We start from the raw sequence: 19,531 nt of genomic DNA, 5'->3' as shown, positions 1-19,531 counted from the left end.
TTCTCAAATCAGCTGCTCAAAACACTGTGGTCATCATTGTCTGTTCCTCCTCTTTATGATGTGGCAAACATTTTCAACAGGAGACAGATGTAGACAGCAAGCAGATCATTCAAGCAAATATCTATGGAGCCACACACTTCTAGAATATGCAGAATATTACCTTGCACTGTCTCACTGAAATAACAGTTGGAAGAAATTGTTTGTCTTGATAGCGGCATATGTCTCCTGTAAATTCCAATATACACCCCCACTGTCAGTGTTACCTTTCTACATAGGCAGGTCACAAATGCCTTGAACACTGATGCACCCCCAAAGCATTACAGAAATAGGTGTTTGCAACTTCTGCTTCACTATACTGTTCCATAGTTTCTGTGTGGCTGTGTTTTTGTTTGTCTTGGTGTTTTTTCTCTGTACTTGCCGTATTGTTAAGCAGCCCTGAGTAATAGAAAGGCATTATATAAATTCTATTATTCATTAATATTATTTTTAATATTATTATTATTATTATTATTATTATACAGGCAGGTTTCCTCTGGGTGTACGTATATACAAAAAAAAAAAAATTTTCCATAGGTGTGTGTGTGTGTGTGTGTTGCCCTGTGAAGGACTGGCGTCCCCTCCAGGGTGTGTTCCTGCCTTGAGCCCAATGATTCCAGGGAAGGCTCCGGACTCACTGCGACCCTGGATAAGCGGATATAGACAATGAATGAATTAGTATTATTCTCTCACCTGTTAAACATTCACCAGCTTATGGTGGAGTGTTTGAACATGATTAATCTGGAAAATTCTACATCAAGTTTACCCTTTTTTTTTGCCTCCCTGTTCCAATTATTTGGAGTGTGTTTCAGGCAGTAAATTAAGAATTTGTCTATATTTACAAAATCATAGGAAATATGAATGACATTTTTTTTATTTGGGACAGAGATTTTAAGGGAGTGTACCTCCATGCCGTTTTTCTTCATGCGGCGGCAGGATTTGAGGTAGGTGCGGATACGTTTCCGAGCTCGTTCCTGGAACTCTGGAAACTGGCGGCTGCAAGACTCAATGATGGCCTGGATCTTCTCTTTGGGCTGCTTGGAGATGGGCACCATACGGTCCAGGTTCTCATCAACGAACAGGCGCACAAACATCTAGGAACAAAGGAAAAGTTTCTAGAAAATGCACTGGCATTACACTGGATTTCATTTGTTAACTCACTCAGGACAAAAGTTTAGGCATATTACATTTAAACAATTTTGTAACTGCATTTAAGATCACTTCAGTAGTGTTTCTAATACCTAAATTTACACTTGAACTTGTATTTCAATTTCATCACTGTCCAAAGAAACACACATCTCCATAAGAGCAACATTATAGGAGAAAAGTGAAATGGTCCACTATGGAAACACTTATGATCCTGAATCTAATTATTTACAGTTGTGGATACAGAAAAATTTAAAGTAATAAAAATTAAAAAGTAATACAGGATGTTAGAGTACATTCAAATGTTTGGACATTTTTTTGCCAAATTACATTTTACTGTTTTATTTCTGAGAAGTAACAAACAAAGCCTTTTTAGTTTATCACAAAGCACAAGCTTCTCAGAAAGTCCTAATGCAGAGTTACTCATTGGTTATCACTGTCACTGATGATCAAATCTGGAATGAGACATGTCATCAAATGTAATCAGGAACTGTAAGGTGAATAAAGCTCTATAATCTTCAAATCAAGTGCTAACACATACAATCATGGGCTCTTCTAAGTGAATGTCAAAAGATCTGAAAATTGAAGTAATTTATGACCACAAGGCAGTGGAATCTGTCATGTTTGGGGTTGCGTTGCTGTCAGCGCAATTGGCATGAGTGGAGGACAGAATGGATTACACCAAATCCTGGGAGCAAATATCAAATCATGTGTTAGGAGGCTCAAACTGTAAAGAGGATGCCTTCTACAACAGGATAATGATCAAAAATACACCTTAAAGTCCGTTAATGACTACCTGAAGACAAAGCAAGCGAAGCTTTTGGAACAGTCTACACAAGCACAAAAGCCTTTGCAAGCTATGGTTTCTGCTTAAGTGTTATTACAGTATACTACAGTATAGTAATAGTATTAGTAACTAAAGACTCTGCAAGGTGTTGAAGGACCCAAATGGCCAAATGATTATGAAATTAATTTAAAAGCACATAATAAATCAATATACCAACTAGTAAAGAGACACATTTAAACGTCTCAGTTGCGAGCTAACAGGTGAGCATACCCCAGAAACTGTGTAAATGTTCGAGCTCCCTGCGTGTTATTTGTAGATCTTGCCAAGATCTACCCAGGTTTAATTGCCACTAGAGCCTTAACCTGCTTTAATAAAAAATGGAACCTGTTCTCTTTTAACCTGCAACCTGTGTCTGTGAAGTCATTTTTGCAGAAAACTAAGTCAGACGTTTAAGGCCTTTTTCGACCTGATAGTGTCAAGACAACACTGATGATTTTGCCTCTTTATTTATATATGATTCTGAAATACAGTGTAACCCTGTATTAGAATATGCCAAAATGGTGTGTTTTAGGCTTAATTATCTAAAGAGGCTGTTTTTGCTGCTTCTCAATACAAAAGATGATGTGTCCTTTGGCCAAGCGTACCAAATATGCAACAATATGTATATGTTTCTCACGTTAAAAGCCTTTAGCCTCTCCGGGTCCACTCCCTCTGTGTCATTAATTTTGTCACTGTCATCGTGGTCGTCGTGGTCATCATCATCATCATCGGCAGCCTGAGAGCGACTGACTGTCAGGTCCTCAGCACACATCTCCATCTTTATGGAGTCATAGCTTCCTGAGCCATAGTGAGGAGACTACACATGCACAAAAACAAGACTATGATGAGCTTCACGTGTCTGAATGCAGAGAAGACTAAGTCAAATGAATTCAAATTAAAGTTTACAGCTCGGTAAACTAGAAATGCTGATGAAAACTACACTCTCAAGGTCTATCAGCCATATTCAATTCTTTCTACAGCTCAGTATACATGACTAACTCTCCCAGTCCCTCAACATTAAATTCCTTCCTGCTGCCAACACATTTCTTCTCTTTCTGTCTAATAAAATACAAATCAAAAATGTGGACTTCTGTCAAAAGTGTGTACGGACATAAAACATGAGGTATATAGTTTTCTGAAAAAAATCTCAGAACGGAAGTGAAATTATGTCCTATAAATAAATTTCAGGCTTGAGGTTTGAGCACTGAATGAAGTATAACACACTTTCATTTCATGAGCTGTGCATTATAAGTAAGGACAATGCTAAACACTGTGGGATATATTTAAAATTGTAGCTCTAGCTATTTAGAAATTGCAGGGTTTAAATGGGGAGATTTTGAGATAAAAACAAACAAAAAACTAAATTCTAGTGGGAGGTGATCTGCAAATGACATTAGAATCAAACCTGACTGAATCCTAACCAAACCCAATACAATTCATTCAGACAAATATTTATAGCTTGTGTGTGTGTGTGTGTGTGTGTGTGTGTGTGTGTGTGTGTGTGTGTGTGTGTGTGTACACCTTGTTGCCGTAGTCCCTGATATCTCTGTCTAGGCGTAAGTCTGAGGCGAGTGGGGGTTTGGAGAATTTTCTGCGGAGTTCCTCTGAGTGTTCGGGATTAAATGTGGCTAGCATGGCAGCAGCAGTGGGCAGACTTTGGCTCATCCTCTCTCTCAGGTTCACAGGCTGCTGGTCCTCTGAAGAAGAGGAGGATGAAGTCATGCTGAAGTCCAGTGGTGCTGATGTCCCGTTGCCGTTAACCTGACTGTAGGAGCCTGTCACTGGTCCCGCCCCTGCTCCTTCACTCAGAGCAACGACACCCATAGAGGGAGGAGTCATGCTGTGGATTCCATTGCCACTCCCACTTTCTGAGGATGAATCATCTGGAAACGGGGGAAAAGGGAAAAAAATAATTATGACACAAAAAGCAAAACAAGCAAAAAATAAATAAATAAATAAAAAATAAAATAAGGAAACTCATAGCAAAGAGATTTTTCATTTAAACACTGTAGCCTATATTTCAGATTTTTATATTCTAAATCAGACAGGCACAAACCCTAGGTCCCGTAAAACATGACTCAATAGCTACTCATCCGTGTAAAACAACTACATTTCATTATTAGAATTCTAGTAAAAACAAGCAAACAAGCTAATATTCGTATACAAATATTTGTATGGAAAATACTCTTAGGAATGGGATTAGTTTTACATTTAGATTAAGACTGGATAACAAAAACATTACTGATGTTTCCACATCTACTTATTCCTACCTGAAGGGTACAACTCAACAATTTACATACACATTCCAAAACAAAAGTTATGGTTAAATTAAATGTCAGGACATGTTTTCTAATTTTGAGTAGCTAAATACGTGTGTACAGATGTGTGCAAATATAACTTGTGTGACATCAATGTGTAAATCTAGTACCAAATCTTATCCCCGTTACTCCTACTAAAATTTCTTATCTATATTACATCATCCCACCTCCATGTCTTAGACAGCCTATTATTTTATTGCCTTAAAACTATCAGATATAAAACGGTCACACTCTGTATTCAAAGAAAAATAACTGTATTCCGACAGGTGGACGTAGAAACAGAAAAAACAAGAGCAACAAAATTGAGGACAATACAATACAAAGTTGTGAATTAGCAATGAGTAATAATTAAATACTCTACAACTTGTGCGTCAGTCACGTGTGTCTACTATATAATCATCCATAAAAGTTATATTAACCCCCTGTGGATGGATATGTTTTGAATGTTTTTCATTATGTATCTATGGAACGCATGAATGCACTTGAAGAAGCATTTATTTATACTTGTAAACTTAAGTCTTGGAATTCCCTATAAGCCTGTTATGGCTTTTTGCCTTCGATTATGAAAGTACAGTAGTCAAACTATCTGCAGAGGGCAGTGTGGAGCAGTGACTCACCATAGCCGTGTGTCATCTGTATACAGTAAACCTGTGAATGTGTATTCAGAGGTACAAGTACACGTGTGAGAGAAAGCACAAGTGTGCACATGTATGCGAATTGCACTGCAGTACCGCACAGCTGTAAATTATTAATTCAATCAAAAAGTGGGATTTAAACACAGCCAATAGACTGGAGAGACTGCTCATCGGCCCATCCCAACATCATTTAAAAAAAGGAAAAAAAATCACCACATTACAAACAATATATGTGCAAGGAATACAAAGGCAAAATATGGGCAAGGAAAAGTGAAACAGTGAGGGAAGGATAATGCCCTGGCCAGCTTCTAAAGCCTGTCCAGAGAAATGAGAAAGACGAGAGTGGGAGGGAGGACGTTTATGTCAGAGAGGGTGAGGGCGAGAGCGAGCGCTGGGGGTTGGGAAGTGTGGCTAGCACTATTTGGATGGGCAGGAGAGGTAGAGGCTGAGTGGTGGTGGAGCCTGAGTGGGGGATGCGCACACAGGACGTTAGTGAAAACTAGGGGGTGGGGAGGTGGTGGGGGGTGGAGATGCAGGTAGAAAGAAAGCGAAAAAGGGAACCAGGTCACAGTAGGGTTAGGTCAGATGAGGAGGATGCAAAAAAACGAGCTGTGTAGAAGCGACAGCAAATCACTATGCAAAAATGTGACAATATTAAAAGTCAAACAAAAGAAAAGCATTCTATTAATTTTGCTTAATGCTAGACTTAGATATGCTCCCTCTACAAAGCATTTTGATGGTTACTATAAAAACGATGGATAAAGCTTTATAGAAAAAAAATCTTATTCAGTTTAAAAAGAAGTTTAAGTTCAATATATCACTTTGGATGTATTACAAAAGGTCACCACATAGGGATAGGTCTGGAATAAGTTAAGTTTACATGAATAATCACCAAACTCAACCAGCCCTTATGTGACCATCTTTAGGCTATGAGCTGATCATTGTTCAGTGTTAATATTTTCAAATGCAGCTTCTACATCCAGATACTAATCAGACCGTGTTTTACCAGGCAACGTTCAAATTAAACCCTATGCTCCATGGCTGACTGTCCTCCATTTACTCTGCAACAAGAAGAGGGTGGGAACAATATTAGAGAATGAGGGTGGAGCTATATAAGGTCAGGCCATGAACATGGACAAGCCTCAAATATGTTTAAAAACAAACACACACACACAGACACACCTAATCACAATGCGTTTATGAACATACACATTCAATATGCCCTCAACTACCCCAGAAATCAGGAGATTTTCACATGGTTTGATCACAATTGTAGTTACACTTGTCTTTTAAATAATTATATTGACATCTAGAGAGGGAACACACTTTAAATCCAACAACAAAAACAGCTATAGAGACTTTGTGTGGCTTATCAAAGACATCCAAAGATTTCTCCCTGTGGTTATCTCCTCTCCTTCTTTGCTGTGACTGTGTAACATGTTTTTCCTTAGAAAAGTCAAGACAAGTTTGAAATAACTGGGATTTTAACACTAACCGCTGGCATACATATAGTTGAATACACATACAATACACACTTTGCCACATTAGCTTAGTAGTTCAACAGCATGATTCGAGATTCACAACCAATGCAGTGTAGCATATTCAATATGTCAAACAATTAATAAATCTTTATTAGTAGTATTTTTAAAAAAATGCTGCACAAATCTTTGTAAAAACACTAATTAAGAAACAACAATAAACAAATTACCCAGATACAAAGTAAGTAAGATTAGTGTATTAGCAACTCCTAGATCAGAGAGATCAGTTCACTAAAAACACGGGTATCGAAAATGCCAGGGGACAGGCACAGAACATGTGAATGTGGGGACAGGCACAGAACAGAGCTGAAGAGATGACAGTAAAAGGAGGAGAGAGACAGAAATGTATAGAGTGTGTACGATAAACATGGTAGAGGCAGACGCCTATTTATTAGAGTATAAAAAGTATTCATGCATAGAGAAGGCCAGCCAAATACCTGTGAGCACTGCCACAAACCCCTCCATTTTACCACACAGTCTTTGTTTTTCAGAATTTGGCACGATTTGGAAATGCCAGTTCCCTTTAAACTGTCTTAAAATGTACAACACCATTTGAAGAGGGCTTTGGATGAATGATTCTACATTATGATTAATACCAGCTTCATCCGTATTAAAAAGGTGTTTTTAAATAAGTGTATTTCCCCTTGTGTCTCAACCTTTAATGACAACCAGAACATTATAATTGGTGCCCCCCACACACACACCTCTTATCTGGTAACATTACTGTTAATTTAACAGGGTCAGTATAGATGTACCTCTGTGCAATACCAATGTTTTGAAACTAAAGATATATCCAACAATAACCCCAGTAACCAAAAAGAAATGTCTTGAAACATGTAGAAAGAAAAATGTAAAAACAGTGAGGACATTCTGGCTTCAAAATATACGCATAAAAAAAGAAAAAGAAACAAACAAAAAAATAAATAAATACACACTGTACACACCAGACTGTCTATGACTCACTGATGTGTCTTCAGACTGTGTTTTAATGGTAACTGTGACAGCTCACTTTTAATGCATATAGGGGTGTGTGTGTGTGCGTGTGCGTGTGTCTACATGTCTACTAGAGGAACTGTATGTGTCTGTTACTGGAGCTTCGAGGTGCTGAATGCACTATTTATCTCATTTTCTCTCTTTCTCAAAAATGAGAGTCTACAGACCTTTGAAGTGCAGATGTGGCAGTTTAAAGCACTGCTGACAGATGATTTGGTGGGTGACAGTAAGTGTGTACGCACATGTGTCAACAAACATAAATCTGTACAGAACAATGGCACAAGAGGAATTTAGTTACTGATTATGAACGGTTACACAAATGCTGCACACATTAAAGCTTCCTTGACATACAATTAGAAGCATGTATTGTTTCTTTTCTAATACTTTGTCAAAAGCTCAATTGCCTTGGTGACAGCTGCCAGGTAGGCAATTCACCAGTCTCTTGAGCTACATAACATGGTATGTCAAATGTTTGTGGGTACCTGCTCATTCGACATTTCTTCTGAAATAAAGGACATGAAAAGAAAGTTAGCTCCTCCTTTGCTGCTATAACAGTCTCTACTTTGCTGAGGAGCCTTTACTCGCGATTTTAACAGGCCTTTACACTAGACAGAGAACAAGGAAAAAGGTGACAAACAAGCATGCAGGGGAAGAGATGGATTACACTCTACCAGAGTGCTCTTGTATGGTCAGTGGGGTTGAGAGAATGGCCAGTGAACATTGAAATAAGGAGGTGGTCATAATATTATGGCTGATGGGCATAGTCATATGAATTCAACAGTAAAATGTTGTCAGCAACAACAATTGAAAAAAACAAAAGTACATTTCTTTTGACTGAAAACAATATCTAGTACCTCTGAAATGCATGGGAACATTTCACCTGTAATGAAGCGCACACACAATCTCTGAGATAGTTTAGTGTGTGAGAGGGTGCCGTATGTTGTATTTAGGCTGCCAGATACAACATACATACAGTATTCCGTTAATAAGCACAATAACACACGTCTTTCCTCTCTAGCAAAGAGCAAAACAACAAACCTTTAAAAGTGTTTCCAGATTAATGCACTTTACTAATCCTCCAAAGCAGGCAGTTACATTATCAAGTCTTGTTTCTTATTTGAGGCAAACAATGAACACCCAATAAAACCTTCTTACTATGTGCCAGCAGTAATATGACCAGCCCCAGCTCTAGACACTCAGCTGGCATCTGTCCAGAACAGTGCTTTAGCCAGTTTACATTCTAATAACTAACAAGCGACTGTGTGTTAGAGGAATGTTTCTGCTCTGCTACGGCGCCTCCTTCTTCCCTTAGTGAACATTTCGGTGAGAGTTGTCTGAACCACCTTAACCTGCACCATTGTACATTTCTTATTTGACTGAAGGCTGGCTGCCACAACTCTGACTGGCTGACTGGCTTTGTTTTGGAGCCAGTCATGTAAAGAGATGCCAAACAATTTGCAGGAAGCGTGAAAGATTAACAGCACTCAGAGGAGAACATTTATGTATAAACTGTTCTTTCATGAATCATAAATTCATACATTGTCTGTAAGCACTTATCCAGTTCAGGGTCGCGTTGGGTCCGGAGTTTACCCATAATCACATCTTCTGAAATAATGAACACCAATGTACTGTAGTAAAATATAAAATGAGACAATATTTATCGACTGAATTTGGAACATCTACAGATTAGGTGAGTGGCTCAGAGCAGCTGTTTATGCTTGGTGTGTGTGTGTGTGTGTGTGTACGCACACGTGTATGGTTATGGTTGTTTGAATGTATTTGCGCATGTACCAAATTCCTCCTACACGGCACAGTAATTGGCAGATTTGTAACTCATGCGGATGACCTCCAATTAGCCGGCTCTTCTGATGGGACTGAGCCAATCCTGTCACTCATTTAGAGCTGCTGCCGCATCACTGCATCTGAAACAAGCACCGCCGCCAGCCACACACACACAGGCATGCGCACACACATGCTCCAACACCCAGCCCATCTCTCTAGCCCTCTCTCTCTCTCTCTGCCCAAGTCTTTATTTTCCTCCTGAAACGCAGCTCCTGTCCTCTACCCTCCCCCACCCCATCTCTCCTCCTCCATTTGTCTGCACAACAGAGACCCACCCAATTTTCTGTCCTCCACCACTCCTTTCCTCCCTTATAAAAATGAAGCACAACACTCCCTCGCTCCTTTACAAGCTCTTATGTGTGATTGAGCAAGTGAGAAAAGGAGAGCGAGAGAGAGCTGACTGTGCGGTCCAGAGGCTCTGAATGTCACTGTGATTCATGGAGCCGTTTAGCACGCTTGGGGACAGGACAACACGAGAGGGTGTGTTTGAGAGAGAGTGAGAGAGCTAGAGATCGAGAGAGATAGAGAGAGAGAGTCAGACACAAGGACACACACACACATATATATACACACACACACTGTTCGATTGAGTCTAGGAGGATGTTGTCAGGTTGTGGGGTTGGTCCACACACGGTCAATCAATGCATTACCCATGATGCTGTGGTGGGGGGCTGTCATAGGGCAGGCAGAGGAGTGCTGCATCAGCCACCAGCTGCCAACACACTCGACCCAGAGCATATCCCCAAAGCACATACCCACATTTAGGAAAGGAAAAAAATAAAAAAAATTCAACAAACTTCACTTTCAACAACTGCAAAAAAACTGTCCTTCAAGAAAACTATCACACTTTTGCTTTCACTAATATAAATCACTATACATACATTAAATCACTGAACTCAGCCTCACGCTAATTACATAAAATAAATATGCAGTCTTTCTTAATGGTACTCGAAGTAACAACAGTTTAATTTAAGAAAAAAAACTATATATCAAATATCACTCTGTCTAAAATCTTTCAATCAATATGATTTAATCTTGTACAGCAATTGTATATTACACGGAAGGCAATATAAATCAATGGTTTCTTTGTAGTCTGGTCTGGTACATTGATTTAAACTAACGGCACGGATTAAAGCCAGACATTAATTAAGAGAATTGTTTCTTTAATGTAGCAATGGGACAATAAATTCAAGTCAACTTTGCCATGTATGCAAAACAACCTGCAGCTCCTCAGTCAGGGTGTGTGTGTGTGTGGGAGACAGATGCGAGATGCAGGAATCTAGATCACCATTCAACCAGCTCAATCTAACATCAGAGGAGCTGAAGCTTGAAACCAGTGAACTATAAATACTGCTCGACAACGTGGCGTTTTATAAATACTCAAGCAATCACATATAAGAGCATATATCATGCATACAGCACAGGTGCATATATGTTCAGCATATACAGCATAGTGCATGTTTTAGGCCTCAAACACATTGCTATTAAAAATTAACTGTTTATATGTATCGCTGTGTTAAAGCGTGTTAACTTAAATATTTCCAAGGCTCTCAACGTGGGGACAGAGTTTTTAATCCTCTTCTGATACCGCCTACAGTGTTGTTAATTAAATTTTAAGACATGCTGGGGTGCAGTAATCAGTCATGGAAAAACATGCCTCATATTAACTGCATTTCAATATTAAAATCAATAAAATAAAATCAAAAACAACAACATTTATACTTTTCCCTTTATTCAAAATCACTTAAAGGAGATGTTGGTTGTGGGGAAATGCTTATTTTTTTGTTTTGTTTATATTCAGAAGCTCTGTGTCTTCAGAATGGGTATACAGACCCATTCCAAAAAATATCATGGAAAAGTTGATTAATTTCCATAATTCCATTCAAAAAGTTAAACTTTCACAGGTTATAGATGCAAGGCCCACAAATTTAATGATTTCAACGATTATTAATGATTATTTTTTGTTTATTTTCACATAATTTGGGCTTCCAGCTCATAAAACCCAAGAAAACAGGATTTCAAAAAAATTAGAATACTGTGGAGAAATCAGCCCAAACTACTTCTCAGTTTTTGCAGAGAAAAAAAAAAAGAAATCTGGATCACATCAAATCAATCAAAGTTTGGTACTTTCAAAACGATATGTCAATCTTTAATACTTGGTCGGGAATCCCTTTGCTTTAATCACTGCCTCAAATCACTGCCTGGGAGTTATGGGAGCCCAGATTTCCTTGATGCTTGCTGTCAGCTCTTCTTTGTCGCTGGGTCTGGTGGCCCTCATTTTCCTCTTGAGAATACCCCATTGATTCTCAATGGTGTTTAGGTCCAGCGAGTTGGCTGGCCAGTCAAGCACTGTAATGGCATGGGCATCAAACCAGGCTTTGGTGCTTCTGGTGGCATGGGCAGGGGCCAGGTCCTGCTGGAAGATGAAATCTGCATCTCCATAAAGATCCTCAGCAGAAGGAGACATGAAGTCCGCTAAAACATTCTTGTAGACTGTTGCTGTGACCTTGGATTTAAGAAATCAGTGTTTACCAACACCTGCACCGGAAATTGCACCCTGGACCTCAAGCAGTTTGGTTTCTGTTCCTCACCCGTCTTCCTCCAAAACCTTGGACCTAGATTCCGAATGAAAGGAACACTTTACTTTCATCGGAAAAGAGGACCTTGGACCACTGGCCAACAATCCAGCCCTCCTTCTCCTTGTCCCAGGTGAGATGCTTCCTACGCTGGCTCAGGTTCAGAAGTGGCTTGACCCGAGGAACCCGAGAGTTGTAGCCCATCTCCACGTCTGAATGTGGTGGTTTTTGAAGCTGTGATTCCTGCCTCATTCCACTCTTTCTGGATCTCTGTCAGATTCTTGAATCTTCTCTTTTTGATAATCTGCTGAAGCCCGCGGTCATCTCTTTTGCTGGTGCATCTTCTCCTGCCACATTTTGTCCTTCCACTAGACTTTCCATTAATATGCTTGGACACAGCACTCTGTGAACAGCAAGCCTCCTTAGCTATGGCCTTTTGTGGCTTACCCATCCTATGGAGGGTATCAACGATGGTCTTCTGGCCAGTTATGTCTGCAGTCTTCCCCACATAGAACCAAACTGAGACAACTGAACCAATCTGAAGCAATTTAATGCCACCTGGGGAAACCTGTGCAGGTGCTTTGAGTTTAGTAGATGATTAGTGTGTCACTCAGTTTAAATCATTTATGCCCTGCAAATTTTGAGCCTATTTATCCACAGTATTCAATTTTTTTGAAATCCTGTTTTCGTGGGGTTTATGAGCTAGAAGTTCATGAGCTGGATATTATGTGAAAATAAACAAATAAAAACTTGAAATCATATAAATTGTGGGCCCTGAATCTATAATCTATGAGAGTTTAACGTTTTGAATGGAATTATGGAAATTAATTAACTTTTCCATGATATTCAAATTTTTTTGCAATGGGTCTGTATGTGAGGGAGAAGGAAAAAAAAAGAAAAAAAATAATTTTTGTATGTGCCTGGAATTTAAATTGTATGTCTTCATTCACTACCAAAAAACCTCATTTGTAACTCGAGTTGTTTAGTTTTGTAGCACTTGGCCGTCTCCGGAGTTTGGAGACATTTCCACCTTAAGTCATTTTTGAGATGCGTGCTTTTGGTGAAGATTTTGTTCTGACCATGTTGATATAAACTATTTTTGTGTACATATATGGCATATACAAGCCTAGCCTTTTATGAGTCATGTATAGTCGTATATGTATCCAAAAAAAGAAAGAGGGATGAGGGGGGGAAGAAGAGGGGAAAAAAAAAACACACATTACAAGCTACAGTACACACATGATCACAGAAAGCACACATGCTGAATCTACCCAATATACACACATAGACAGGCTGTCTATGGGGCCTTGTGACTTGTGAACAGGTCATATGATTCAGCTAGTGACACAAACAACTAATGCATAAAATTGCTCCCTCTCATTCACTCTCTTATACACACATGCTCTCAAGCACATATTCAGGCACTCACCCAGCCTGACTCTAGCACATGCTTTCATATGTATGTATGCATGCATATACATTCCTGCTTGTGTAAATGATACATGTGTATGTATGTATGTATGAGCATCAGTGTGGTATATATTATGCTAGATTTGTATGCAGGTATTTGAGTGCGATTATGAGTGTATGTATTATGTATGTTACGTTAAAGTCACTGCAGTGCAAGGACTGACAATGAGAGAGATTAGGACTGACTGGAACCCGGCACCAGCACCACGGCACTGAACCAACCAAAATAAAACCAAACCCAAAGATGTCTGCTGTAACAGTAAAGCAGCAGATTCTACTGTTCCCCAGCTCTCTCTGATCTCTAACACATGAATTCTCTCAAACAGTTGGCAGCCGCAGTTGCCAATATGCTCAGCAACAGATTTTAAATAAACACCCTACAGTCTGACAATTGCTAGGATTTTTTCCCCCCCGAAAGCACTCTGAAGTACTTTTAACAATCACTTGTTTATTTCACAGATTGGCTTTGCTCTTCATGATCTGAGCATCTCTGTTTAAAGTGGTTTATTCAAACATATCCCTGTCAACTGTCAAAGTGTATGTTTTTTTTAGCTCAAAATATTTGTACACAGAAGAACATATCTTATATCGATTCAAATTTGATGAAAAGGATCAGTCTTTTTTTATTCTCACCTTAAGCGAATTTGGCAGGCTGATTTCACACATCTCTGTGAAGCCCTGTCGCAAGTGTTGCACAATAATTCTGGGTAAAAGTTACAATAAATAAATATATAAAAATCCACCCATGTTTTGGTGTAGATTATCAGGATTTTTAAAAAACACACTCATGTCTCAGTTCACCTCCAAATTAGATTTCAGGCTAAAAAGCCATAAGCAAATTAAATGACTTAAGTCATGACAGTTTATATAACATCCTAACCAGAATTTAGTGCTTTCTTATTAGATTAAACAGACAAGAAGAAGGCCGAAAAGCCCTTTTCACCATTTCTTTTAATGAAAGCCAGAATGGACAGAGAATCTTGAATAACTGCCATAGAATATTAAGAGACGCATTTTGAAGCTTCTTTTGACAGACAAGAAGAATGCAGAATAACTCTTTCCAGCTTGTTTATGATGAAAGACAGAAAGGAAAGACAGTCATATATGATTAGAATAACTGCAAAATTCAGAGACGATAAATAGGACCTTCGTTTTCAGCAAAAAGAAACGTTTAATCACCTTTATTACTACATAACTACATAACTTAGTGTTTAGGCGTGCAATTGGGATAATCTCAAAATTACAAAAAGAAATAAATGTACAAAGCATTTATTTAAATAAAAATATACATAAGATTAAGAAGGAAGAAAAGCACCCTTCCTCAAACACCCAAATATTTATAAAATTAATACAATTCTATTATTTGCACAGATCTATGAACAGGCAAATGCCAAAATGATACCAACTGCTGCTACACAATATTCCACTCACACATCCTTAGTGTTTTTGCCTAATGCTCCTGGTTTTGCTCAGTTGCCGTATCCATGGTCTACATTATTTCAGAGCTAAAGGTAAGCTGAACAGAAGGCTGGCAAACAATCAGTTCTACCTTATGAAATATTGCAGAGCATAGCTCAGCTTTTGTAGAATCTGTCGTTAATTTATTATTAATTAATTTTTCTTCATTAAGTTGTTTATTCAAATGACATTTGTTGCATACATGAGAAAATACCTGAAAACTCAAAAACACTGGATAGGATTGATATATTAGGTATATTTTATACTGATTAATGGATGTTTTAAAGCATGAAGCTCTGAATAATTTAAAACAAATATGGTTCGTTGGTATGGTGTCAGATTTTTAGTTTACTAAGCTGAATCATATTATGCACTTCCTCATTATACTATATTCCATCCCTCAAAATATTCTCATCTAAATGTAGGCATTTTAAAGAAAGTGTAAACTTCAGTTACTCATTACACCTGAATAGTTCAAAACGAGGCATCTTCACAAATCCAAATGTGGTGCATCTGACAGTGAATGTTTTAACACAAACATAACTGAAATGCTAAACTATGAACTGAGTTTATTGGGTGCAGAAGAAAAAAAGCCTTCAAGACAAAGTAATCGCTGCAGTTTGGTCAATGCCCAGGACTTGCCACAAGGCCTTAAGCTCCAGCTCTGCTACATGCCACAGCCATACTGTGGGCTGACTGTGCGATCACCAGCCCCATTACGCTTACATTATTAGCCACCTCAAGTGTTCTCAGCAGATCGATGGGCAGAGTGTGTGTGTGTGTGTGTGTGGAGAGAGGTGCTGATGAGATGGGCCACAAGTGGACTGGGGGTCCATGTGCACGGGAGGGTGAGAGTGTGTGTGCACGCGTGTGTGTGTGAAGGGGTTAGTGTTGGCCCTGTCGTTTTTCATTTGCGGCTCTGGTAGGTTCTGACAGCTTGAGGGTTTTTTCCCGGCCTCTGTGGAGCTGACCTGAGCGCGAGCAGTAACAGATGCTAATTCCTTCACTCCCACTTCCACAGCCGCCCCGCAGGGAGTGTGTGTATGTATGTATGTATGCGTGTGTGTGTGTGTGTGTGTGAGGCTCCCCTCTGCGGGATTACAATGGATTATCCAGCTAAGACGCAGCACGAGCTGCTCCCCATGCCTGGACAGGGCCTGGCATCGCCATAGCAACGAGACCTACCCTGCTGATGCCCCCCTATTACTGTGGTAGTAGCAGCTGTCCCCTTTGAGAGAGAGAGAGAGAGAGAGAGAGAGAGAGAGAGAGAGAGAGAGAGAGAGAGAGAGAGAGAGAGAGAGAGACGGACGAGACAGGGCAAGTGTAAGAGTGAGGAGATTTAAATGGGGGAGACTAAAGTAAAAATACTGATTGGGGAAGGGGAGGGGGAGAGAAACAGATGGAGGTGGATGGAGAGTTAAAGTGACAGAAGGTGAAAAGGGGAAAGAGGGAGGTATGGAAGAGGGAGGAGGAGAAAAGTACAGGGAGGGGGAAGAAGGGTAGAAAGAACGAAAGAGAGAAGGAGAGAGAAAGTGCTCCTGGTTGAGGTTGTCCTCTACTGTCTCAGAGCTCCTGACACAGCACATAATCTTCACCTCTGACTCTTCAGTGAGTTGCCTTGCAAATTCATTAATGCACAGACACATATACCTTATATTCAGCACACTCACAAACATCAAAGTCTACACTCTCAAAAATACACAAAGAAGTATTATAAAAATGTACTTATAGTAGTGCGAAAAAGTATTAAGCACCTAAACCATTTCTATTAAATTATCTCTGCAGTGTGGTGCAATTAGTTAGGGCTTTCAGACTGGAGTCATCAGAGCAACAGCACATGAGCAGGTCAAGCTAGGAGAATACGTTCAGATCCCAGCCCTGTATATTAATGGTTATTAATATATATATACACACACATTATATTTAGTCAAGTTTGTGTGCTGCAGTGAAATTTTGATGAATTGCTCTGCACTTTATTTTAATGTTGTACAGTATTTTACAAACTGAAAATATTGCTGTCGACATAAAAAGCTCAAAAATAATTTTCAAGTCTGCCTAGGAGTTAGGAAGAGACATTTACTGAATAAAATTTGTATATGCATTAAGGGGGGTGGGGGGGAGTTAAAGGCTCTGAGTGAACTTCCTCAGTTCGGTTCGAAATGAACAGAGATTCAATAGTTTTTCCCCCTTATCTCTTAACAATCTTCCTTCCCAGTCTTCTCTCAGAATGCAGCACCATCCTTGAGGGTAGTCCCTCTGATAAAAAGAGCCTTTGTCTTCTATCTTATGGATGTTCAATCTGTTGTATGGTCTCTGTAGATCAGGCATGAGTAGGGGAGACTGTAAATTTGGGTTTAACCTAGTGTTACAGATATGGCCAGACTTTGTGTTAAATATATATCTGATCATGTGCCTGGGACCTTCAATCCCTCTGAATGGAGAACACTGAACAGGGTCGTTGGCTTAAAATAAATAAACAGAATTAAAAAAAAAAAAAAAAAAAAAGTGTATGAGGCAACACTATCTGTCCCTAACATCTGTGCACTTTTCAATGCTATAAGAACATTTGAAAGACATTTACAAATGCTATAGAATTATGTGGAAAATTCCCATTTGTAATTATAGTTGAATATTATAGTATATTGAAGTGAAAGTAATGACTTGACGTCATTAAAACAAGACACGTGACAGCACTTAAAATACGTGGCATACGATAGTTAATTAATTCAACAAAATATAGGCTTGTGCAGTCGAAACCTAGAGAGTTACTGCAATTTCCCTCTGGAATCAAAGTATTTCTGATTCAGACCCTGTGATGTTCCGGATACAGTGCACGTGATGATAAGATGAGTGCTGTTGAATAGAGGTTTATATCCAGGGGAAGAATTGAAGCATGTGGACTGTGCAGCCAACCTGAAGTGTGGGCAGTAGTTTTGCTGGTAATAGGATGTGAGCAGACAGGCCTGAGAGAGAAGAGAGAGAGATGCCTGACCTCCCTATTCCCCTTTAACCCAATTCCCTGGATGTGCGAGTGTGAGCGTCTGAGTGGGAGAGGAAGTAAGTGTGTGTGTTTGTGAGTGAGTGAGAGAGAGAGTGAGATAGATAGATAGATAGATGGACAGATAGATAAAGCCCTACCCTTTTGTACCAATTTACTGAAGCACAGCTTTCTACAGTCCAGCAGCTATACAATGAAATTGTTGTTGGAAATGACATTGTTAATAATGCCTATGTGATAAAAGCCACTTCTCACAACTGAAATATAGCTAAGAAACACAGTGCTGTCGTACTTTGTATTTCCACCCTGAAAGCTTAGTCCCTGAAGTTTTCCCAAACACTTTACTAGAATTTACTAGTGCTGTAACTAGTTAAACACTGTACAGTAATCTCTGCCATCTGTAATTTCCCTCATCCATTCAGGTGATATACATCTGTAATTAACAAACATTTATAAATGACAGCATCTTATGATAAGACTTATTACCAAGAAGTTTAAGATTAGGTGTTGCAGCCCTAAAGGATATTATTTATTTTCAAATGCAAGCTTCTGATTCTGCCAAGATATTTATTAATTCTACAGTGGCCTAATTTTAACAGGAGATAAGACTGATTCAGATTACTGACTGCTTTAGCCTTTAAAATTGTTGCCTCTATGATTTATAACCCTCTTCCCTACCCAGTTTATTCGGATAAGGTGCAATTATTGATGAGGGTGTTCCGAAAAGATGGCTCGCGAAAGACTTTCAGTAGAAATCAAACAGGAGGATCCTTGTTTTAAAGATCAATATAAATCAGATTCATTATTCAAGATGTAACCATCACGTTATGTTTGTATACAGATGATTCTGATTAAACTTTGAACAACTACTAAATGTTAAAACAATTCACACAAAACCTAAACACGTTTTACAGTTTAAAGAGAACATATGCAAATACTCACTTTAAATGTATGAACTACTATCCATGGATTTTTGGCGAAGCAGCGAGACAGAGGCAAGCAAGACGGAGAGTGTGCATTTGTGTAGGAGTAATAAAGAGGCAAACGCAGACGAAGACGTTTGTGTGCGTGTGTGTGTGGAGGAATAAGATAATGAGGAACAGAGCAGAACAGGGGAGTGTGTGTAGGCACAGAGGAGCAGACAGGAGGAGGCAAAGTCTCACTTCTGAATAGATATAATTGTATTTAGGGGAGACAAAAGACAAAAAGACCCTTTAACTGGGCAGATAGGGGACAGCTCAGCCTTGCCCGGAGCAGAGCAGAAGGGAGAGGGGGAGAAATGTACAGAAGAGTTTTTTTTTTCCTTTTTTTAAATCACAGACAGAATTACACTCATACACCATTATGCTGTATTTCAGGTGCGAGACAAAGCACAAAGAAAGCTCACCCACACGAAAACCCAATGTCGTCTTGACTACTAAAATCAAACTTTATAACTAAAAATATTTCAGGTGAATATACCTCAATTCTCATTTTGTGATTGATGTAAATATACTACGACTGTTTCTTTTTAAATAATTATCAATTTAAATGACCTTAAATAGGCACATCATTTTTTCACATATCCTCCAAACTATCAAAACCATGAGCTAACAAATGAAGTAATTTTATAATAACATATTAATATAAATATCAATCGCAAAATGATACATCAACAAGACTTAAGATGATTCCACTTGCTAGACATAAGTTATC

The 19,531-nt window shown here is 39.0% G+C and overlaps 1 protein-coding gene across 3 annotated transcripts in view; it reads right to left on the bottom strand.

Annotated features, from left to right (window-relative positions):
* Nucleotides 1-19,531, bottom strand: part of nol4lb (nucleolar protein 4-like b) — a 106,467-nt gene that overhangs the window by 11,234 nt on the left and 75,702 nt on the right. For 2 of the 3 annotated variants that reach the window (XM_066670574.1, XM_066670572.1), the window contains exons 6-9: nucleotides 3,530-3,891; nucleotides 2,646-2,825; nucleotides 942-1,130; nucleotides 637-681 (exon numbers count right to left, since the gene is read on the bottom strand). In XM_066670574.1, the coding sequence (XP_066526671.1) occupies nucleotides 637-681; nucleotides 942-1,130; nucleotides 2,646-2,825; nucleotides 3,530-3,891 (776 nt within the window). The remainder of the gene's footprint in view (nucleotides 1-636; nucleotides 682-941; nucleotides 1,131-2,645; nucleotides 2,826-3,529; nucleotides 3,892-19,531) is intronic. The other variant, XM_066670573.1, reaches the window with a different exon arrangement.

Source organism: Hoplias malabaricus, chromosome 5 (assembly GCF_029633855.1).
Source record: "Hoplias malabaricus isolate fHopMal1 chromosome 5, fHopMal1.hap1, whole genome shotgun sequence".
NCBI lineage: Eukaryota > Metazoa > Chordata > Actinopteri > Characiformes > Erythrinidae > Hoplias > Hoplias malabaricus.
The sequence above is the reverse complement of the archived record's forward strand: the minus strand, read 5'-3'. Positions and strand labels throughout refer to the sequence as shown.